This window comes from Pundamilia nyererei, unplaced genomic scaffold, assembly GCF_000239375.1.
Source record: "Pundamilia nyererei isolate P.nyererei 1_Seehausen unplaced genomic scaffold, PunNye1.0 scaffold00010, whole genome shotgun sequence".
NCBI classification, from domain to species: Eukaryota; Metazoa; Chordata; class Actinopteri; order Cichliformes; family Cichlidae; genus Pundamilia; species Pundamilia nyererei.
In genome coordinates, this window is record NW_005187411.1 from 2,726,636 (window position 1) to 2,751,729 (window position 25,094).

Sequence of the window (25,094 nt, forward strand, 5' to 3'; positions counted from 1 at the left end):
TATGATAACACTTTAGACTTTTAGTTGATGCTCTGATACTGAGTGATTTAATGAGGAGTCTTAAGGGTCATCATCATATTACCTTGACAATATTCCTCTGAGATGGGCCAGAGAAAGACATAAAAATTCAAGCCAAGGAGAGTCAGGCAGCCTTTTTATGAGAGGAAACTCAAGGCAGTTGAGGGGAAAGATATAGAAGAGTGATAAAATTCAAGAGGGAGAGGATGACGTAGCACATCCCGTAATGGGTAAGTGTTTTATGAGTGAAGGAGAATGTGCTGCTCAGATTGAACTTCTGCTGTTGCTAAATGAACAGGAAAATAATCTCTTCAATGATTGCGCTGGTGTGGTTTGTTTCTGACATCTTTTATGCTGACTGTAAGCTAAATCACTGGTGTTTGAGAACAAGACTGGAGGCACACAGTTTGCTATTGTAGCAAACCCGTTATTTACTATTCCTCATTCACACAGCCTTGATTTATGCCTGTCATCAAAAGTGTGAGATAGAGGAGGTGGCGCAGCAAGACTCATACTAATAGCCTAGACACCTGTTTCACTGTCAGAGCATCAGCAACCTGCAATGCAGAGCAAGAGGTGGAGAAGTAGGAGGAGTGATTGAATAGAAGGTGGGTAGCTAGATGAATGGATCGCACTGTAAGAGAATGATACTGAAGTAAATCTCTATGACTTTAGTAGAAATCGTGTTTTTTGAATAAATCAGCTCAAAAGCCAGGTGTTGCTGGCACAGCAGGCTTTGAGGTATGGCTTTGCTTTAGTTTCTTTTTATTTGTTTGTTTGTTTGACTGTCTGCATGTGTTATTGCCTCCCTGTAGCTCAACTAAAAGTGCCGCCTCTCTCTCTGAGAGAGCTGCTGAAGCAACAAGCTCAGTGTGTGATTTGAGAAGATGGAGAAGTGCCTGTTTTTAAGGCACTTGGGCAGCAAAATGTTTTTTTTTCTTTTGTATCGGAGGGACTGCCATTCAAAGAAGTATCTTTGCAGGAGGTCACAATAGTAGCCCTCTGGTCTTTTATTTTTCACTGTCTATAACCCAAACAAAACTTTTTGCCTAAGATGCATTTGTGTGACTTGATGAGTTCAGCTGATTTTGGCAAGCTGACCGTGTAGGGTGTTTGGTCGTAGTGATGTAGCCTTCAGTGTGCTTTCCTCCCTTTAATTTGTATAAAGGTCAAATTTCAGACCTCTGGTCTCTGTAAGCAAACTTCCAGCTTCGTTTCTAACAGACGGCCTTACAGGCAGCAAGACTGATTTCCAGGAATAGAAAGTCACACTGGGCTTGTGATAAGACCAAGGGCCTGGGGTTCGTTTTGCAATACATACTAATCACCTAGATAATGTTCTTCAGTGTTAAACAATATTCCCATATCAGAGGTAGAACCTGTATCGCTTACCATGTGCAGCCTGCTTATCTCCTCACGCCTCCCAATGCTCCTCAGGGATCTGTCAGTGCTGGGCTACCTGTGACACCTGGGAATGTGTGTGTATGTGGCTGTGGTGTGTTGTGGATGAAGCTGCAGACTGACCTGCGCTCTCCTGTCTCATCTTTATGGCTGTCTGTCTGCATCTCTGTGGTGAAATCGATGGTGTCCTGCTGCTCTGGGTCTGTTCTTTTCCTGTCCCTGCCCCCGGAGGCTTGTTGATAACCCTTCCACCGCTAACATGCCGCTCCCTTTCTAAAGTATGTGGTCATACCTGTGTTTACCTGTTGGCTGGTCTCACCATTAATCACCTCATCTCCTAGCTTAGGCTTCTTCTAGCCTTCTTGCACATCTCAGCATTTCGCTGGTTGGCTATTTAATTTCCACTAATGCGTCCTTATCTGCTGAAGTGGCTGTCTTCTTACTGCCTGCAAATAAGACACGCGGTTAGGTTTAAACTTCTGGATGAGTCATGCAGATGTTTCTGAGCTTTGGCCACAACTAACAAAGCGTGTTGTTATACTGAGTTCATGAACATTAAGTTTCTGTGAGGTGGTTTTCAGTTAGTCCTCTTTTAAATGCAGTTATGAGGATGGTTATTGACAAGAAACTAGTTATTCAGTGAGTAAAACTGGAAGGAGAGTCAAATTCCTGATTCTCGGCAGCAGAAGTGGCAATGGAAGGGATCTATAGGTCCTCTTGTGTGTGTCATTAATTTCACGGCCTTGAGCTGTGTTTTAATACCTTCAGGTGTTGTTACTGATTGGAGCTGTAAACTCACAGCATTGGATCAGCGCATGTCCTGCTCTTTTAACAGTCAGAAATAAAAAAAAAAAGTCAGCTTGTCTTACAGAGATGTTTAAATGCTTGTTTCCATGTATGTGTGTGTAATGATGTGGTCACAGTGACTCAGTTACGTAAAAGTCGATGCAGTCATGTGACTTACGATAAACTGTTTGTGAGGGAATGGCTGATTTCCAGCTGCTTGATCCAGCCCGATGACCGGCTGGGATGCCTCATATATTTCTGTTTATGAGTTTCATACATTTAAAACACATACACAACTCAGAGCCAGCCACAAGCCAGCAGCCTTGGTATGAGCAAAGGATCCAAACATTTATAAAGTGGCACACAGGTGGAAATAAATAGCTAGAAAATGTCAGCATTAAGCTGGAGTGGCCCTACATGCACGAGACGGATGCAAACAAAGTGAACAAAACGTAAGCCCTTCATTTTGATGTTGCAAAAATCAAAACTTTAACAAAGTCCACAACTGAACATGAAACAGGAGTTCAAAACATACAAAAGGAGCTTAAGATTCACCAAGGGGATGCACAAACAAAGGAGCAGAAACAAAGTAGCTCAGCAGACTGCAAACAGAGAACAAACGGGAAGACATTTCTATATATACACACACAGGAGTGACTGATCATTAGACATAGGTGGGAAATGGGAAGTAGTCAAAAGGGCATTAATACTGAAACATGAACACATGAAACATGAAAAGGAATACTAAACATTAAGACCCTGAATTGGATAAGTGAATAGGAAAATAGATGAAAGGATGATACAGATATTGGCCAATTTTGTTTGTTTGCCTTCCATTTTAAAACACTTGTATTATTAAATGTTCAGAAAATCATCTGCATCAGTCTGATCAGCATTGCACCCTTGATCTTTATCATTCTGTATTTTGCTAAACAAATGAAACAAACACTAAAGTGCAAAAATGAGAAGTAGCACTAAAAGATCTATTTAAATAAAAGTTGTTTGAGTCCATCTGCATGGCGGTTTATGTGGGTTCAACACCTCTTGAGCATATGTGTTGCACCATAAGTATTCATGTGGTCTTTCCTTTCTAAAGTTTAACCTCCCAGGCTCAGTGCATTTGGTTTTCCATTCACTTAACAAGGAGCAGGAGCTAACATTTTCTGCCTTTTCCATGCAGGCTTATTCACTGTGTGCCATCATCTCAACTGTGGTTTGGTGATACGAATCATCCAATAGGGCTCCGTAAGCACAAGGCTGCCCTGCTGCCTGGCTGATAAGTGGGCCACACAGAGAAGATGGAAAATACTCAGGGCATTCTCCCTCCCTCTCTCTCTCTCCCTTGCTCTGTCTCGCTCGCTCTCTTTTCTCTCCCTCGCACAGCTCCTCTTTCATTTACACTCGTCCTCTCGCACTCCTACCTCAAACTCTTTCTTTCACATCCCCTTAACGTCTCCCCGTGTCTGTGCTGTTCTTTTAAGTGATGGGGTTAAACTAGAGGAGACAGAAAACAGTGGGGCGCTCTTCAATGCTTGACGATGCTTTTTGAAGTTCTTCTTTAAAGTTGTCCCTCTCGAGCACAGTTCAATAGTAGGTGGCTGTCACCTGTTTCATCCTCGTGTCTTTGTAGTGACATGAGGCGTGTAGTGCCGTCTTTACCTTGCAGTGTCGTCATTTTTCATTACTAACATCCCTGCCCTTGTGCCTGTGTGCACAATATCGTTGACGCAAACGCCTGTGACACAATGACAATAAAGCAGCACCTCTATGTACCTGTGACTCAGAACAAAAGAGTCTGTTACCTTTCATCAGTCTGTGGTTTTCCCGTCCAGTGAGGCCGCTTTACCCATTTGTTCTCATCCGACCTTGTCTCTCGCAACACGGCTAATTTCTGCACATAATGAAACTCACTGCACTTGCTGTTTGGTCATGAGAAATTAATGAAGTGTTGCACAAATATTGTGCATTTATTCTTCTGAAAGGAATCTGCCTCCCACCAGTCTGTGCTTTGCCCTGCAGAGGGAATGAGTTAGCAGAAATATTGTGTTGAATGATTGCTTGGACATGGCTGTGTAACACTGGCTCCCTAACAGCCTAAATACCTCCATTATTTTGTCTTCTTGCTCATTTAAATTTTCAGACTAAAGTATGCATGTGTAACCCAGCGTCGCATCCCTTGTGACCAGCGGGCAGGCAGTCGGCTGGGCTATATGGCGGCGAAAAATGCTCTGTAAAAAAACCAAGCTAATTTTGTTGCCAGTGGCAGCGATGTGCAAGCTGACCTTATCAGGAGAGCCTCTGCCTTTCTGTTCCATCCTCTGTGACTCACTTACCCCGCACCCTCCATCGGGAATAGCGGCCTTGTGCATGGAAGTAGGTTTCAATAACTTCTCACTCAGGAAATTCAGAGAGAGAGAACGAGCAAGTGAGAAAGCTAGCAACTACCTAACTCCCTTCAGTGAACAGGTGATGCAAGTTGCAGTGGCACCTTTTTTCCCGTACAAATGCAAGGCAGCAAAATGCCTTTCTCCCCCCAGCAAATTGCAGAAAGGTGATGGGAGATGAGCCACATTTCAGGAATTCCAAGAAGTGCAATAGCAAAGGCAATCCTGAGCTGTCAATAATTGACAAGCCTTCACCAGACATCTATCAGAAGAATTCAAGGGAGTTTTAAGGTGGTGTTGGAGATGGAGAGATGTGAGAGAGCGGTGGAGCTGAAGGCCCAGGCAAAATGATGGATCACCTACACGCTGCGGCAGCCCCGCCATGCTGAACTCACCCTCAGAATTGATGAGCCACACCTATTGTCTCCCTGTCTCCCTCTTCCTATCATATCCACAAGTCTTCCATCTCCTTCCCCTGCTTCCTGCTTCTATCCCGTATATTCTTCTCTGTCTTTCTGGTTTTTCTTATTCCAGTTCTTTCCAGCATTTTCAGTAGCTGTCTCATGCGTCACCTTTATCTCTCATTTTTGGGATTTTTCTCGGCTCAGAACGGCCCTTTGAGAGGCGATGCAACAGTAAGCACGATTGCTTTGTGTACAATAAAGCCCATGAGTGCGTCAGCTTATTTGACAGGCATCCGTGCATTTTCCTGTTTTTTCTGATTATTTGATAAGGAAAAATGCTAATACTCCTGAACCAAAATAACCTCCATTTGAGAAATGTCTTGGGAAATAATTTTTATACAATATACAATATCGCATATATTGCTATATTGCCTGTTTTTGGGTGCTCGACTTCACTCTGTATGTCAACATTATGAGAACCATACTAATAAGGTTAGAGGGAGCATCTCTGTTTCTCATGATGACACCTTTATAAATGACAGGAGCACAAGGCCCTGCTGCTGTTCAATCACACCTCTGCTCGGCTTGCCCGTGGGGAACTCAGCATGTGTGGTGTGCGAGCGCGTGTTTGTGCTTTACTGCCTCGGTGGTTCTAACGGCAGCCAGGTTTACGGTGAATGTAGTTGGAGCGGACAACAGCATTAGGGAGGAAACAGATCTGGAGGCAGAGTGAAGACGAAGGAGAGAAATGACAGCCTGGAGCTCATCTGACCAGCACTGCCTTGTTATGACTCTCTGATATGTGCTCCAGGGGCACACAAAACAGACACTTATTGCCTTACACCACCTCTCTCTGTTCTGTAGTCTGTTGTCTTGCAGACTCTCTTTATGGCCTCTACAGAAGGGCGGGAGGTTATCTTCTTGTGCAGTTGTCTGCCTTTTCTTTTTCTTTTTTCTCTGTTTATGCCAGTGTTTTAGAACAGGGATGATTTTAGGTTTGCAAAGAAGGTTTCTCACATTTTCTATAACATCAAATCCCGTTCTTATATGACTATTTTTACTTTGATTGCAGGATAAACCTAAATCACAGAATGAAGAAAAGACCAGGCTAATATTTACAATTAGATTTATATTTACAATATAAATATTTACAATAAAACATTTTCGCAGATATACAGAGTTTCTCACACATAGACGTTGCTTAAGTGAGGATTGTATAGCTTTCCTCATAGAGTATATGTTAGGAGTCAAATTGAGATAAACAAAGTTAGTGGCTAGTTATTTTTTGTGGGTTTCCTCACAGCATGCAAAAGCTTTAGAAACACTTCTGAAAAATGGCAGAAAAGCAGCAGGCAAATAACAGGAATGACATCTGGAAGACAGCAGGTGGTAATCTCCCCACAACGCTATTCCTCTTATAGTTCTCTGTAAGCTGCTGGGAATGGTGGCCTACATCAGCAACAAAGGGGAAGGGGCTTCTGTGTTTGGCAACATTCATATGCACACATGCATATGAATGTTGACGTGAACTGTCTGCCGGTGATGATAATTGAAGAGAAAACAGGGAGGTGACTGTGAAGCTTGCAACACCTCTGCTATGAACACAGGCCACTGAATTGACTGCAGCGTCATCATTCCTGACCATAAAAGCTGCTCAGCCAGTCAATGCAGTCTGGCTTCATTCTCTCCTCGCTGGACAGTCTGAGCTATTTTTAGCCTCCCCGTGCAGCGTGGCTCAACCACCGCCGTAGCTACCTGGATATGAGGGCTTTGTCACTCCTGCAGGCTGGAGCAGCAGTGATCTTGCAAGCCTTACAGCTTCCTATTTCCTCAGCTATTTCCTCAGCTGGAAAAAAGGAAAAAAAAACAAACTCCAACAATGAAGAGAATGAGAAAACACACAAAAAAGAGAGAGAGAAGGCAAACAGATAATAGTGGTGTGTGCTTCAGAGTCTAAATGAAACAACAATCCCAGTGTTGTATTAACTTATGTGATGTGACAAGGCAGAAATAAAATTCTAATGAGGCAAGCTGACACTTTCTATTCATGAAAATGCTAAGTTAAAGCAATCCAAGCAATTATAGACTAATTGGTTTTGAATCTAATAAAAAGGAAAAGTCTCTTTATAAGGGCACTGTTGATGGGATTATTCGAAACGATAGGTAACATTTATGGTAATGTAACTAAGTTTAAACTCAAAATAACAGTCTGATAATAGGTATACATGTTTGCTGGGATTCCTTAAGACTAGTAGAGCAACGGTACTGCAGAGTGCCTTTTCTTGTGTTTTACATGCATTGTTAGTCACAGACATTTTGTTTGGGTTGTCTTTTTCCTGCAGGTATACAAACCTGTGCCTATTAATCAGCATAATATTATTCAGTATTCCCTGGCATGGTAAACAAATGCTCCAAACGGATTCATTTGAAATGACTGTGCTGCAATCCCACGGTGCATTAGGGCTGTTTAAATGCACTGAGCGCTCGACGACACTCACCTGGGGTCCCTCACGGTAGTTTCTCTTTTTTGTTTCTCCAGAGTCTATTGATCCTGGCACCCACTACATCGTATTGCACGCGCAGCTTAAAGTTTGATCCACGTTGCATCATTCCTTGGTGGCAGTTTTACTGAGATACATTTGGAGTTGTAATTTTTTTATAGTCCTGCTCCGAAGCGAGAGCCAGGCAGAGGTATGTTTTCGGTGCAGTTTGGTAAATGGCCTGTATTTGTATAGCACTTTTCTAGTCCCTAAGGACTCCAAAGCGCTTTACACAACCTGTCATCCACCCATTCACACACTGGTGATGGTAGCTACATTGTAGCCACAGCCACCCTGGGGCGCACTGACAGAGGCGAGGCTGCCGGACACTGGCGCCATCGGGCCCTCTGACCACCACCAGTAGGCAACGGGTGAAGTGTCTTGCCCAAGGACACAACTTGAGGAGGAGCTCGAACCGGGAACCTTCCGATTACAAGGCAAACTCCCAACTCTTGAGCCACGATCCCGATGATTGTCTGTCAGCAAGATTATGCAAAACCTACCAGGCTGAAATTCGTGAAGCTTGGTGAACTCATTGGCCTTGGTAAAGGATACGCTCTCCTAGTGCCCTTCTAGTATTTAAATTGAACTCAAGTCACCAACAGGCAACACTAGCGAGTGATGTAACATGAAAACTTTGAGTAGCATGTAATAGCTCGGATCCTCTTTAAAATCTGTCAAGTTGGACAGCCATCTGAGGATGTCCTGCCAAAGATAACGCATCCCAGACCCACTTTTCTGTGTGTGGGTCTCTGTGGCATAATTCAGCTCCTCCAAGAGTGGTAATCTGAGGATTAATGACATCCACACATCTGACAGTCATGTGGCAGTGTGACACAGATGGCAAGGAATGCACACAAGGGACACAGATGGGGAAAATAGTGACTCTGGCTTTCTGCCATTCATCCACTACACTGTGTTGTTGCAAAGGTGTAATATTTTAGTCTTAACTATAAACAAACAAATGCAATCAAAAAATGAACCATTCACAGGGGAGGTAATGAGATGAACATAATATATATGAAAATCAAAAAATCTGGAATCATAACACATTTTTTTAAAACCCTACAGATGTTGTTTAACAGTCTTTGGGCAAAGTTTTTTGTTCAGATTTGCCCATCCAATAAAAGAAAGACAGGATACATACAAACATATACATATACGGCGATCATTATTGTAAGATTTAACAAATCCAGCTGCTTCAGCTGAACTAGTCTCTTCACTCATATCACTGAGATGATGTTTGGAAGTCCCCAAAATATGTGTCACCTATGAAAACAATAATAGGCTATGAAAAAGTTCAATTTCTTGTGTCCCAGTTGTACTGTAACATGGCACTAGGGCTGGGGCGATCTCCTTCATAGCCTTATCGCCCCCCTGTGTGATCACCAGTACCCAGTGCTAGTGTTGCCAGGGAGGGGGATGTTTTTAATCTCTACCCATTATGGTAGCACTACCCACCCTCTATAATACACAGTGTGTAGCCCAAACACAAGAAAACCCACACACAGCCTGTGTGTGTGTGTGTGTGAGAGAGAGAGAGAAATAGAGAAAGAAAGAGAGAGACCATGGGGAGATTATTTGCCACTTTCAGCGTGATGAGAAACACGTGAGGATATACCAGCAGGAGAGCCCCATTCACATACAGAGATGAATTATTCAGCAATTCAGTCTATTGTAATTAGTGACCATAAACAGATGAATATCGAAAGACCATGTAAAGTCATAATATTAAACATGGCTTTTTTATGCTTATTTGTCTTTAGGTCTATAGTACCGCTAAGTCATTCAGCCTGTTTTTATATTGGTGTGATAAAACTCTTTACTATTCTTTCAAACACACACATTCGGTGGAACAAACTTTAGTAGTTGGGCTAAACTAGCATTTCTGTAAAGACACAGGACAGAAAGGCTGTTGTCTCTCATTTTGAGATGAGGGGAACACATCAAAGATCGCAGAGGTGTGAGCGTGTTATCGTGCGTGTCCACGCCATTGTCACAAATGACTACAGTCAGGCATATTAAATTTCATATTAATCTGATAATAATAATGATAATCTTAACTGAATGGATTAATGGGAAAGTTGCTGTGATTGGCCAGCTATCTGCAATCACACCAAGCATGGTCAGTCCCCAGAGATCATCATCCACCGGCACAGGTCTACATGGAAATTGTTAAAAAATAATTTTCTCTACTTGCTCTATTTTGTAGGGGTGTTGCATTTACTTACATATCTTATGTGGCGCCACCATCAATGGATCCCACAGCAATAGTGGCAGACACTGTGGCTGATGTGTTAGGAGTCCCATTGGCTTTCAGTGGCACAGTAATAGCACATATCCAATATGGAGGCAGAGAAAAGATGATCCTAACAATGCCTCTGGCAGTGCCTCTGGCTACATGGCCAATGCAGACACACACAAACGCACACACTCGCTCTGTGTTTTGCCTTCCTTGGAGGAGCAGAAAAGCAGGCACATGTGTCTCCCCGAATTACTTTAAAGAAAAGGCAGTGGGAGTGATTCTATTCTTGTAGGAGAAAACACAGTCAATTCTGATTTCATAAAACAACACTCTCACTCACTGTGCATGTCTCCTTCTGTTTAAATCTTTATTTTGCTCCTTTCTCTTAATTACCATTTTCTCTTTTCTGCCTGACCAGGTGGTGGGTCCCAGAGCTTCCAGGGTTTTTCATGAGTGCCCTGCCAAACCAAGCACATTCCGCAAATACTACGAGCGTGGGGAGCTTCCGATTGCAGTGAAACATGAAAACCGAGGGAACAGTATTGCATGGAAGGTAGGGACGCTACACTCTGATAAGAGATGACTTATCCTTGTGGTTTTCACAATCTAATGTATTGAAGCAAAGGCTGTAACGCTGTATGTCAGAAAAAAAAGATACTTTAAATAACCTTTGGGAGCAATACAAAGCTAATAGCAGCAAATTAAAATATTGACAACCTCAGCAAGGCCATCCTTTGATAATAACCCCAACAATCTCAATTCTGGAATGAAATACAAAGTCTTTTTTTTTTTTTTGCACTGTCTAACGTTTCAAACCATCCTTGCTGTCAAATACATGTGACGGTTGAATCTGAAGACTTGATAAGTGCTGTGCAAACACCGTTTATCGTCATCATTATCGACTCGGCTGAGGTGAAGATGACAGTTTCTCACATATTCACGGGCCCAGTGTGGGCTGTTATCCTGTAGGAGGCAGTGTAGATTAGCTCACTCGAAAGGCTTCACCTGTCCCACAGCACCAGTCAGAGAATCCATCAATCACAAACTCCATAGGAACTCAGGGCAGTCGCAGCAAAAACTCAGGGAGTGACTGTGTATGCATTTGCAAGTTTATTGTATATGTGTGTTTCAACACTCCGCTCTGAACCGTTGCAGCGTGGGTAGAATTGATGCATTTTGGGGTTTTTTTTCTAATCACCATGTTGCTTTATTTCAGCTCCCACTATGCTGCCAGCTATTCCATAACTTCACAACTGCATGCAGCCGCTATGCTTAATGGCATTTATTCATAGTAAGCAATGATAAATGAATCAAGCAAATTATGCCCCCTTCCTCTTTCTTTTTTTCCTACTTCAAAGGGAGAAGGAGAGGTGGGTGGGTGAGTGAGTGAGCTTTCTTGCTAGTTAGCTGTCTGTCTTCAGGTGAAAACACTGTAAAAGCATCTCCCTTTGAATGAATTATTTATGTAAAGTGTTCAAATGAATCTATGTGTTTGGAAAAAAAGTAATGGATTTCTTTTGTGTTTTGCCGATGAAAAAAACACTCAGTAAATGGGATGTGGTGTATGTAATTGTTGCTGTCATACTCAGTGCTGCTGTTATGCTTATTGATCCTCCCTCCCAGCACTTACACACAGCCTCATCATTTTTTAAATCCTCGGTAAGAGAAGGGTTTTCCTGGGTGCTCGTTCACACTTAGGGCTTGCACTTTGAAGCATCTTTGGCGGTTATGTTCGTTTTGGCTTTCCTGAAGTGATCTTTTAGTCCAGGACTAGCTTTAATCCATGTCTGGGAAACCTGCTGAATATGACTCATTTTAGCCAGCCTCTTGTTTACTGGAGGCAGCCCATGTTGCACTGTATGTGTGGGTATACTGTAACAAAAAGTGCAGCTATGATTGGTGTAAGTGGAGAGGGGTTGCTGCGTGTTTGCACTGAGCTGCCCTCGGGGCAGGGGTTCAAGACGGCAGCTCAGGATCAATCCCGGTCTGAAAACACAGCCCCCTAGCAAATAAAAAGTCTGGGGAAGGTAAGTAACAGAGAGAGCCTTTCGCAAAGAAAAATGACTGGTATGTTTATTTAGCTTGTGTGCCCATGTATACAGACTGTGAGCATATATGTGTATGCTGTACATATCTGCTTTTACTGTCACCTGATTAGTGTGTGCATTCAGGTCAGCAGTTCAAGCCCCCTACAAAGATTTTTTTATGCTTATTTACCTCTGCAAAGCAGCAAACATCAACGCCACTCACTTCTCAAATTGACCACAAAATAGACAAACAGGCTTCATGCACAGCCAAACAAATCTTTGCCATCAATATCAGCATTTCGCTTGTAAAGGTGCAGACAGGTAGTTCCTTTTTTCCCTATTTCCACTTACAGTACATAGTCATAGTCTTTCTGAGCAGCAGGGTGAGCAGCATGTGTTACTGGCCTCTCAATGAATCACCAGCTACACGTTATTAACATTTCTCCTCTTACAGTGTAGTAGCCCGGCGCTGGGGCTGTAGGCAGTTGCACGAGTTAATATTCTGGTGGAAAATCAGATATGTCATAACTTACTGGCAACACATTTTGTTTCTGAAACATTGCTACGTGGCAGCGAAGAGGGGGCTATTCCCACTACTGGTTTTCCTACGTGTATAAATCCAGAATAAAACAATAACTACTCCCAGTTTTGCTCCTGTGATCAGACATTTTTGTGCGATTGTTCATCATGAACATGAAGCTTATTTGAAAAAAAATATTTCAGATTTTGCCTTTAACCTCTTCTTCTTTGTTGTTTTAGTTAGTTAGTTTGTTGTTGTTGTTTTTACATTTTTATTAGAACTTGGATTTTCCCTATTTAGCCAGCTAATTAGAGTACTTTTATGCTACAACAATGCATGTGACTCCTTTGACAGTTAGAAATCAGAGAGGAGACTCTAACTTACTTTTTACACATGGTTGTGAAATAAAGCAGGTTGGTGTTTTTGACTTTTGGAAACTTCTTTACTGTTAACTGTGAAATGTCAGACCAGAATTCACTCATGCTTTCCTTTTAGTCGGTTCAAGTACCGCTAAAAGAATGTCTCTTTCACTCACTAAATGCTTTCTTCAAGAGTGACTCAATAGATAAAACTCTCCTCCACATCTCGCTGGGCGGGCAGTGTGGAATTGTGAGCACTGCTGTGCATAACTGCAGATTATAGCGTTCACTCACAGGGGAATGGGCTCCAAACCAACCAAATAATTTAACAGGTCTTCATATAAATTAATGTTCATATTTTAAAAAGTGTGTAATTGGGTTTTTAAGGAGTAGTTGGTTAACTGAAGAACAAAACTTCTTATAAATGCGTGGGAATTATTAGGCACGGGTGATCCATTATGATCACAGAGACGTGTGGCTTGCCGGTGTATGTGTGGCTTTATAATGTGTGGTTGAGTCTATATGTTCAGGGGGAAAGCAAGTGAACCAAATGTCAAGGGCAAGTTGAAAAAGGGAAGGTTGTATCTGAAAGGTAATTTGGCTCTCCAGAGGTAAAAGCCTCAGCTGTAATGGGGCGCTCAGGTAAAAGCTTTACACGTATGGGGAACATGTGCGGCAGGTAGATAAGAGAGTGTCGAGCGAGTTCCTATCCCTGTCTATGTGTTTTTGTGTGCCTGTGTGTTTGTGTGCCGTGTTGTGTGTGTGTGTGTGTGTGTGTGTGTGCATGAGTGCTTGTATGGTTTGTGCTTGTATTTGGCCACTGCCATAACGTAGCAGCCAAAGGCCTGGAACAGCAGTGTAATCTACAGCGATCCCTGGTGCCAAAAAGAGAGCGACAGAGAAAGAGAGGGAACAGAGAGAGGGAGACAAAGAGAGAGAGAGAGAGAGAGCTCCACAGGGACTCAGCAATCAGGAGACATGGCAGCCGTTTGGCTCTCAGTTATAATGGATGAGTTGAGGTCTTCCTGCGTTCCCTGCGGGGCTTGGTTTGACTCCCCATCTCTACCCTCCGCTGTGCTCTGCAGGCTTACAGCCAGACATCGTGGCACTCAGATACATGCACACGCGTTCACCTCACATGTACTATAAACCCCCTAAACAGTCTTGTATATTTCATTTCATTGATTGCTTATCTGTTTTATCTTGTCCCTTGATCTTATGTTCAGCTCTGTGTTTCTCTTGTATGCTTCCAGGTTGTTGTTTTATTTTCCTTTTTTTTAAAATCATGCTTGTCAGCCCCCTCCCCTCTCCCAGCTCATCTACTTTATCTATTCCCTTTTGTCCAAGGCCTGTTTAGGGGCAGCAGGAAAAAGCCATTTTATAAAAATATCAATGCAAACCGGATTTCTGCTCGTCCTCCGCCACCACACTGACTTTGGCCAGTATAAGGGGGCGCAGAGATGCTGGTGGTGGGTATGGGGAGGGGACAATCAATTAATCTGATCAAGCGCTTTAGGAAATGGAGAGCGTAAGCGCTCCTAGGGGACGGATATCCATCTCCTTGGGATGATTGAATTACGCACAGAGTGAGAGTTGGAGAAGAGGGAGGGCTGGAGAAATGAGGTGGTTAGGGTGACCGAGGATGAGGGTGCATGTGCTTGAGAGATGCAGTGGGAGTGCGCGCTTGATACAAATGAAAGATAGACAGAGAATGAAAAAAGAGCACGGGAAAAAGAGTGGGGTGCACGAGAGATGAGGTCATTGCAGATACAGCAGTGGAAAGGAGCCTTCCTCCCTGCACATCCTCTTTTTATACCATCTAACTATTTGCATTTTTATGTGTCATACCTTATAGTTGATGACCCCCTCTTTTTGACAGCTGTATTACATATTATCGGTGTATTCTTATTCTTGGGAGTCAATTTAGTAAACTACTGCTTTCGAGTGATTTTTCACTTATTTAATAGCAAAGTGAAACACAGTCTGCGTGTGCACCAGCAGTAAGGTTATGGCATTTGTTCCACTGTCTCGCACCTAAATTAGCTATTACATGATTCATAGTTTTCATGTCTCAGATTATCATTGACAGAAGGTTACTGTAGCATGATGCTAAAATTATCCACTGAAGTTTTATTCAGACATTAGAAACCTTAAAGTAACCCATCTAAGAGCAAATACTTTTCCCAGCCAGAAGTAAGGCAGCAAAGCACTTCCCCAACAGCTATTTCATAAATAAGCTTCAGCAAGTGGGCTTTTCCATTGTTTTTTAAGATGCACATTATGGTGCAACATCTTGCTTGGAAATACTGCTCCTTTTGCAGAAAATGACCTTCTCTTTAATTTTGGTGAATGCATACCATACCTCCCTTTCTGCTCCTTGGCAATGATGTCTTATCTGCTGTGGGCACTAGAGCTTTGTCAGGGAACCTTTGAATAGACAGAATAAAATGGGGTTAACCATGCGTTTTCTACAGCTCCCTGGCTGAAAGCTGGATACTCTGGGGGGATAGTTCTGTGTCATAAGGAAAGAGATGAAACACAATAAGAGGAGAGAATATGAACAAGCCCCCCTGGGCTTTCACTGAGAGGAGAGAGAAGAGAGAAAGAGGGAGTTTAGATTAGAGAAGTGGAAAAAGCAGCATGCATCCTCGCTGAAAAATGAGAGACGAGAAGAGAAAGGAGGAGTAGATGAAGGAGGTGGAAGGAAAAGGCCTCCAACCAACAACGCTGGCTAACCATCAAGATGTGCATGGGCTGCCTCCCTGGAGGGAAAGAATTGCCGAATGACTGCTGGGAAGAAGCCCGATGAGCTGCACCACTTCCATGCTGCTGGTGTGACTGCAGGAATGAGGGGAACTGTTGGAATGGAGGCATCCAGTAGAGAGAGAGCTTGTCTGTGGATCTTGAACTGCTACACCGCCTGCCGCCCTGAGCCATTACTCATAGCAGACGAACGCCGCGTGAAGCTGATGATGGTTGTTTAGCCTGTGGGCCTTCCACTCTTGCTGTGATACGAGACAATAGGAAAAATGAATTTTGGGAGAAAATGGTGGATCATTGGAGATACTTTTATTTCAGAAGATGACTTACAATATGACTCAGTATAAAGCTGTTTAGCTCTTTGGTCCTTCCTCTGGGTCCTATACAGGACTCAGAGGTATGGCCATGCAAATGTAAGCCAAAATATTAAGGAGAAAAACATTGTTTTTAGATGCACTGCTTAATTTTGGGCTATAAAATTAAAGAAATCCAAAATTCACATGTGTATTATATTTTATTGGGCTTTGTCTGTTGAGCTTTTTCAGTTCACAAATGTCAGTGCATAATTTGCCTACAGTTGACTGGTGACCTGTCAGCTGGGAAGGGCTGCAGCTCTCCTGAGACCCTAAATTAAGTAGTTAAGAAAATTGCTGGATTGTACATATTTAATAAGTTACTATTTGCATGGTTAGACATAAATATTAAGAAATCATACAATGCAAGAAATTATCTGGAGATGTTTCATAGTGATGCTTGTTATTCATTTTTTTTTAGTTTCCAGTGAAATTATACATTTTAACAATACATATCTCTAAAGGATGTCATCTCAAAATGTATTTTTTCTCAGACTCTGAGCCACAAATGTCCACTTCAGCACCACTTACTCTAAACTCTCCAGTTTTATACCCATTTATATTCCCACAGTTTTTACAGAGAGGCTTGTTGCATACTGTTCACCACCTTATTTATAACACGTTTGATTTCTAAGTGATAAACGCTATTTCCAAAATCCCCTCTGTAAAAGCATTCAGCTTAATGTGTCAACAAAACTGAACAGTGTTTTTTAACCTGGTTTTATGTAATTTTCTGGTTTCTATTCCTGAAATGTATGCACTTTTGGACAAATTTATGTGGACAATGTCACAATTGCAAATACTGCAAACACTTTGCAAATATTTTTACAAATACTTTCAAAAATCCTTTCTGATTATGTCTTAGAGTGGCTCGATCAACTTCTAATTCATTTTTGTGATCTTTGGAGTCACTGAGAATCTCTTCCCCTTTGGCCCACTGCTCGTTTCCTCGTCTCCAAGCTAACATCATCCCTGTGGACACCCTATTGATCCCGGCCCTGCTACTGTCTTCCCCCCTAGCCTCCCATGCCTCCAGCACCAGATGCAACCCCACACAGCTGGCTTCCCTGTGCAGATGGTGACTAAAACAAATGCCCACGCACTCTCTTAGGGAAACATAGGATTGTGATTCCTTCTAGACAGATGGGAAGAGCCATGGATAGCTTGGGGTAAAGACGGGAGAGGGAGGTGATAGATGACATCACAGTGAAGTGAGGGAAGGAGATTGTGGTACGGGCAGGGTGGCTACCAAATTAGACAGAGACAGAGGACAAGACAGAGAGGGACATGGTGTGTCTGCCAAGGCTACAAATCATGTCCCCGAATGCAGCACCGGCACCGTTACCCCTCCCTCCCACAAAATAAGCCAGAGATCTATTGATTGGCACTCGTATTTGCTAGCGGGCTCCAGCTCAAAATGGAGCCTTTAATTAACTTAATGGACCGGCTGCAGCTGTGTGCGAGCCAGTAAGGGAGGAATAGAAATAGATAGATTGGGGTAGAGAGGGAGTGTGAGCCAGCATAAAGAATAAGTGGGGTTAACTGCAGACCCCTTCTATAATCAGTCAGGCGGGCCAGGACAGAGAAGAAGGTAAGACTGAAGGGACCAATGTCCTCCCCGTTCCTCAGTGTCCACCTTTCCTTTTTGGTGCTGATTTTCTTCGCCATTCTTCCAGTAGCGATGTCTACGACAATATGACATTTCCCCATTCAGACTGACCGCCAACAGTACTGGCATGTCTGTGTTAGTCAGATATAGCCTTTACACTCAGACCCTTCGCTGCCTGCTTAAAGTCAGGAGTGACCTCGAAATGTTAGCCCCCTTCCTGCCAAGCCCATATTTCTGCACACACGCTGCCCACTCTGTTCAACCCACCCCTCTCTTCCTCCCGCTCTCCCCTGCACCATTCTTATTCCTGTCCACTCATCCATTCTGTCAAAGGTTAATTGGTTTGGAAATGATTCGATTCATTCTCAACGTTAATGCTGTTATCATGCTTTTGTTTGAAAAAAAAAAAGAAAAGAGAAAGAAAAACTACCCCCCACATGCACTTAAGCCTAATTTAAAATAAAGGGGGAAAAGGAAAAAAAAAAAAATCCAATTTAATTTTTTTTCTTACTCTAGCTCTGGCTTGTCCCCACAAGTCTTTTCCTTTAAATTATGGCAGAATTTCATTACCTTGAAAGCTTTTCTGCCTCCTCCCTCTCCTCCCCTCCCTGTCTCCAATACTTTGAATGGATCAGGACTAATGTCTTTCTTGTAACCTCAAGGTCGGAATATTTGGATCCATGGAAGCGCTCAAGGGTCTCTGTGATTAATGCACTGTACAAAGTACCTTGGAATAATGCGGTGGCTGATGACTGCGCAGAGTGATCCGTATACACACACGCCTACATCTGCTGGAGGTAGTTGTAGATAGAGGTGCCCCTGTCAGTGCCCTTGATGTGGATCACAGGAGGCATTGATATTCAAATAGGGTTACCTAGAGGCCTTCTCTCAGTTCCCCTGAACAGTGCCATATAGTACTTGCTCCCCCAAAGAGCGTCCTGCTTTTCTCTCTGTAGTGTTGGAGCTTTTCTTACATGGGCTTTGTTGGGCATAACCAGGATCTCTTCCCTCAGAGCTGCTTATAAGGATGACAGATTTTTACTGGGGCCACCTCATTCTCAGTGTAGTCCCTGTATACGAAAGTCACTTTGGGGCCTCAACAGCAGTGATTTCAAAATTCATTTAACTATTACCTATCAGAAAATTAATTAGACATCTAAATGTCAAGAAGATAATGTTTTTCCTACACTTGTATTTACAATAAAACAGCCAGGGCCTGATTACTGCTTTGGTGTTGATGGGTTTTTTCTTCATTTTTTTTTTGCTGACGCAGCTGCGATGTCTGATAAAAATGTGATTTTCTCTGTTTCCATGGCCACCTTGCAGAGGTCTTCACAGTGGCTGCTGTGCATGCTGTCCACGCCCTATTGATCAGAGAAACAGAGGCCTGTGTATTGAAGTTGTTTACAGGGCTGCAGATGCTATCTCCACTTCTGTTAATTATTTACATTCGGTTCCACAAATCTGATCAATAGTTAATTGAGCCAGCGGGAGTTGTCTGGGAGAAAAACAGAAACTTTGCGGAACCGAGGGACACAATCGCCAGTGCTGTAATGTAAAGGCCCTTTGTTTTCCCTCATAGTTTTAAGGACAGTATTACACAAGATTTGGATTTACTATATGCTTCTATATGCTCTGATCTAGCCTTCACTGCCTTAAAGCAGAAATAATTCTAAATGGCAGCGTTTTAAGGGAGTAGAGGACTCGTGGCCATTCTCTTGATTTAACTGCCATTTAAATTGGCAAGTGCAAGAAGATGGCTTTACCCTTTGTCTTTTGTGGACTTTTTTCTGGAAGTGACACCTGAAACCCACAAGCACACTTTAGTAAAGTGTGCATAAAACATAATATATCCTACAAGTCTTCATACCTTAAAAAGCTTCTTTGCAAATACAATATATGGGGGGAAAAAAGCACTGGGCCACCTGCACATGACACCTACAGAAGCTGCTCCCCATGAAACTTTATGCACCATGCGCCTCAGGACTCAGCGACCCTGCTCTGTTACTTTATGCAGTCTTCATGGCTGAGTTGCTGTGGTTCCAAGCCTCCTTCCACTTTGCATTAATGCCAGTTACAGTTGATTGTGGAATATATAGGAGGGCAAAGATTTCACAAATGGATTTATTCAAATGGTGGCCTCCTATTACAATACCGAGCTTGAATTAATTGAGCTCTTTAGAATGACCCATTCTGTCACACGTGTGGAGACATAGGCTTAATTTTATACCCACTGTGCCAGTGGGACTGAAAGCAGGTTGCATAGCACCCTGCATTTGGAACACATTTTGCGCTTTTATATGAAAAAAATATTATTTGTTGACTTCAACAGCGGTAAAGTCAATAACATGTTCATCAACTGTTAATCAGAGACCAGAGCTTTTAATTCCTTAGATATTTCAGAGTTTGATCAATTTAAACTCTAGTCAGAATGCTCATTAAACAAAATTCATGTTCTTGCAATTTGTAGATCATGATTTGGAGATTCATATTCATACTCAAGTTCAACCAATATTGTGGGGATCACAAAATGGAAATTAGAGCATCTTGAGCTCTGACATGGTAAAAGACATACATTTGAAAACAGCATTATATATTTAGTCATGGTGAACTTCAACAAATGTTGGGCTTTTTATGTCAAACAGGAGCAATTTTCCTGTGAGCTTTGGGCAGTAATTTTATCTATGAAGATACCGCTTAGCAGCCAAAATGTAGGATTACTGTAGAAAAGTGGGGAAAGGCAGTGAATGTAAGCTAAATGGGGTTCAACAAACCGTTGCACGCATTACTGCAGAAGTGGTGCAGAACATTCTGGCTTTAATTGTAGAAGACAAAGTAGCAGCAGTTATTTGTATTTAAAACACGCGAGAATACATCTCTGTCAGTCTCAGAGGAGACTTAATTTAGGAATTTAGCACACAGCTTATCCAACATTATCCATCCGTCATGAAACTGTGGTGCCAAATCATAACAATTTTTAAATATTGTTTGCAGAGTCATTAAAGTTGTGCTCCACACACGTTTAAAAATTCAGAAATTCTCTAATGGGTATCTCACGTGGTTTACGCAAAAAAATAAAAGAAAGTCTAATTAGTAAATGTATTTTTATATTTTCTAATTAGCAGATTTATTTTTATATTTGCTAATCTGAAAAACTTAATGCCCTATAATAATATAGGACATGTTTTTCATTTTTGAAATGCATAAGGGGAGAAATGCCTTAGGTCTTTCGGAAGTTGTTATTGTCCACAAACATTGTTCGCACTCTTTTCTCCTTTTCTTTGTTGACAGGAAAGCTTTGAAGCCTAATATCACTTCTCTTGATTCCTGTGGACTGAAAATTGCAATCAAAGGCAGCATAGTGTGGCGTTCTTTGACTGTGGACTGTTAGAAATAATAGCTCTGGGGTGCAACCAATTCACATCATTGACCTGGAGTGCACGGTGCATGCAAAGTCATGGCAAAATTCAAGGGTCAAAATATTTATTCAGTCTTGAGAATTTTTAATGCTACAATTGTTTTTTACAATGTTCCCTAGTAGGAGAAAACATTTATAGTGTATTAAGACACAAAAGCAAAAATAGTTTCTTTTAAAATCTTGATTTTTTTTTAAATGACCACGGAGAAATTTCACATTTTATTCATGAAAAAAACTCTGTACCTTAATCATACAGTAATACAAATAGAAGAAGACTTCTTTCAACAGGAGGATGAGATGGGAGTGGGGGGTTAAAACTTAATGTCTTCTCCACGCTATTCGAACTATTGCCTCAAATTGGCGATATTTCCAGCTGCATGTGCATTAACTTTCAAAGAGGCAGTCTGCATGAAATCATCATTCCTTGAAAATACCGCTTACCTTTTTTCTCCGAAAATATTTTGGGCATGATGTTTAACTTATGCTATATCCGTACAGCGTCGAGCACCACAGCAGACAATCAGTAATACTGACATACTCAAAGGAAATAAGTGCACAAAGAACTGTTGGTTCACTCGACTGTTAAGGGCTCTGTTATTTAGATCAGAAGCAGATGCAGCTGAATTCATGTATGCGTGTAAATGTAACTTGTGTGTCTGTCTGAGTGAGTGAGTGACAGGAACTGATTAAAGTATGCAGTGGCAGCTCCGTTTTAGTAATCTGTCCCACCATACCTCAGGGAACGAACACTATGCGCCAGGATCTGGCTGTTAAAGTTGCGAGGCATATAATGCATTATGAGGAGAAATTCATCTCATTGTTTCTGTGCCCGTTTACCAGTTTGAGCTGCACGTATGCCATTGTTAACTGACAAACATGTCAATGACTAATCTCCCCGGGTGTTCGACCACCGCACCTTGTATTGGCTTTGGCGTCTCCTTATCTCGCTTCTGTTTCCAGCCTGTCACTGATAAGAGGGAATGGAGGGAGCAGAAGCTGGGCAAAGAAGAAAAATGAGAAGAAAAAGAGAGGTGTAGTAAAAAAGGTAACCGAGAAAGGCAGAAATAGAGGAAGAAATAGGGCATGATTAAGGAGAAGGGTCTCTGTGGTGACACCCTCCCCACCCCCTCCTCTGTTTTGTGCTATATAAGTTGTTGTCATTGTCATTATTTTCCTGGGAGCAGATAAACACCATATCTGTTTTGTCCTCATCTACCTGGGCTACAATATTGTAAGCAAATCTTGAGAGAAAATACACACTGAGCATTCAGCCGTCCTCGGGCGTCTTTCGGGTTGTCAATTTTATTCTGATTATGTGTGTGTGTGTAACTAAAGTGCAACCGCACACCCTCACAAAACACACTCCAGTCTATATTTCTTAGTGAAAGTGGGAAGGTTTGGTAATTTGTGTTCAGATGGATGAGCAACGGAAGAGGACAGCAGCGCGATGGCAGCCGTGACTCTTACTTCAGTCTGAGTCTGACCTGACCCAGCAGTATTGCTAAATCTGACTTGTTACATGGCGAGTGCTCTGGCACACCTCGCCTCGCTGAGACAACCTCTGGCCACAATCTGGGTGTCTTTGTCAGCTCGTAGCAGCTCGGCCTCCAGAATTGCTGAGGTGGTGGATTTTCCTCTCCTTCCTCACTCATTGTCAACCCCCCCGCTCCCTCCTTTATTCCTTCACAGCATCCACAGGTCAGCAATTTTTTTTTCTTTGCTGTCACCCATTCACACTTCCACGGACCAGATGCTTTCTCAGTATCAAGGGACTACATAGTAGTAGGGAAGGAAACTCCCTAGATCATTTCCTTGCTGGCAATTAGCAGCACACAGACGTCTCACTGTTTGAGAGACCTGACAGAAACGAGGAAAGAAAAAAGGGAATGAAAGAAAAGTATGACGAGAAAAAGAAGGGGAGTGCTGGGAAAGAAAGAGAATAAAACCATACACAGAAGGTCTTGATTAAGTGGTCTTTTAAATGCGCGAGTGGGTAGCAATTCAGCAGCTCTTTAGTCCCGGGAGGACCTGTCTCAATTACCCTAATGAGGCAGAGTGACTCTGGCTTTCCTGGAAGGGTATGGGAGGCAGGGAACCCAGCAAAGCCATGCAGGAGAGGCAGGGGGAGCAAGAGTCTCGACGTGTGTGTGTTTGTGTGAGGGGGAGCACGCACTATATGGATGCCCTGTGAAGTTAAATGGAGCGTGCCGGGTTCCCAATGAGCCAGTGTTAGCTGGCAGACTGACACACAGTAACCTCCCACTGTGCGCATCACTTTTTCATCTGTGCTGTCGGGGAAGGGTAGTTAACCCCAGTCTGCCCTGAACTTTAGCCTTCACTAAACCAATACATATTTTCAATAAAGGCCAAGCACTAAGAATGCAGACATCCCAATGAGTAAGCCTACATCTGTTTCTACCCTGCCTCGTGAAGTAAGAATGAAATAATTTGCCTTTATGACCAGGAAAGCCTCGCTGTTGCTATGAGCTACAGGTAAAACTGGCAACTGTTTGAAATGTAATAAATGTTTCCCTGTTTACTGACATAAGGTAATGGAACCTGGCTATGTGTTATGTATCACAGTGTCCGTATTAACCTCATGTATCCAGCATTTCACCAGCACAGAGCACAGGTTAGCTTTTGAAATGGAATGGCAATCTTAATCAGTGCAGCGATATCATGTTTGTAAAATGACCTAAGAGACAGTTTTTCGGGGTTTTTTTTTTTTTTGAAGATGAGAACAGCATAACCCGAGCCATATGCAGACAGTTGGTAACTTCTAACTAAGTTCAAATAATCTGCACATCCTTGAAGAAGATAATAAAACCACCAAGTGTAAAGTAAACACAGACATTTGGAGATTGCTTCTTTCATGAGTGAAATTCAAGGGTCAAGTCCAGGGCTGAAAAGTGCCAAAAGCTGCCATTCCTCGAAATGAGGCTTGCAAGGCATTAACCCATAGATATCTATAAGTAGTATGTTGTTAATTCAGTTTTATTTATCACGTCAAATCACAACAACAGTTGCCTCAAGGCACTTTGTATTGTAATGTAAAGACCCTACAAAAAGAGAACAGAGAAAGCCCCAATAATCAGATGGCTGCCTATGAGCAAAAGCTTTGGCAAAAGTGGGAATGAAAAAATCCTTTTTAACAGAAGGAAAGTCTGGCAGAACCAGGCTTGGGTGTAATTTCAGTGGTCTGCATTTATAGAATTCTTATTATATTCTTTCCCCCTCAAGTTATGCTCCTACTATTCTGGTTTCTGAAATGATTTTAAACTTCCTCTGCGTGCATGTCAGTGCAACAGTATGATTGATGCATTTTATGTTTGCCATTTTGGTTGTTGATTAGCTTTGTGGAGAAAGGGGCAGGACAGCCACCCTCTTTAGTGTTTCAGAATCCTTCTTCAGATTTCTCCTCAGGATTATTTGAGCCATTTAAAAAAATATATAATTTGTTATAATTTGTCATTTAGCCAGCCTCAGCTGATTTCTCAGTAATATTAGCCTTTTGTCTGAATTTAGTCTGAATTTGAAAAACTAAGATTGTTAAAACCAAAATGCTGAAAATTAAATTCTTAAAACACTTTTGTAAAAACCCGTGGGCAACTTTTATTTGTTAAATGCAGTCTGTGATGATATTTTATTTGATATTCTAAAGACAACTAAACACTGTTATTAGTTATTATGCCCTTTTCTCAGTGTTGGCCTATTTGTTTTTCAGCCTGGCTCTCTGTCCTTCTGTCAGTTTGTTTGTATTGCATTTTTATTGCAGAGTAAGATATCTTGGCAACCACTGGCCATTTACAGTCATATGAAAGTTTTGATAGGACCCTCTGCAGTCTGGTGAAAAACTGAATACTCCCCATGAATCAGTAGTCTAGAGAATTGCTTTTACCAGAAATAACATAAAGTAATTGTTTTCTTTATGACTTCATCGTGATTTCACATTGCGGAAGAATTGTGGCCCAATCTTCTTTAGAGCTTCGTTTCGCTTCATTGAAGTTTGCAGACATTCATTTATGCACAGGTCTCTTAGGGTCCCACCACAGGATTTCAATCAGGTTGAGGTCTAGGCTTTGAAAAAGGGGCCATTGCAACAACTTGGTTCTTTTTTTTTCAGCCATTCTGTGGTAGATTTGCTGCTCGAGATCTTTGACCTGTATACAGAGGAGTTCATGGTCAACTCCATGACTGCAACATGCCCAAGTTCTTTGGCTACAAAAGAGCTCCGGACAATCGCCCCTCCACCCACCTTTTTGACAGCTGG

The 25,094-nt window shown here is 42.2% G+C and overlaps 1 protein-coding gene across 2 annotated transcripts in view; it reads left to right on the plus strand.

Moving 5' to 3' along the window:
- Window positions 1-25,094, plus strand: part of pacrg (PARK2 co-regulated) — a 149,074-nt gene that overhangs the window by 12,990 nt on the left and 110,990 nt on the right. For both annotated transcript variants that reach the window (XM_005723821.1, XM_005723822.1), the window contains exon 2: window positions 10,197-10,331. In XM_005723821.1, the coding sequence (XP_005723878.1) occupies window positions 10,197-10,331 (135 nt within the window). The remainder of the gene's footprint in view (window positions 1-10,196; window positions 10,332-25,094) is intronic.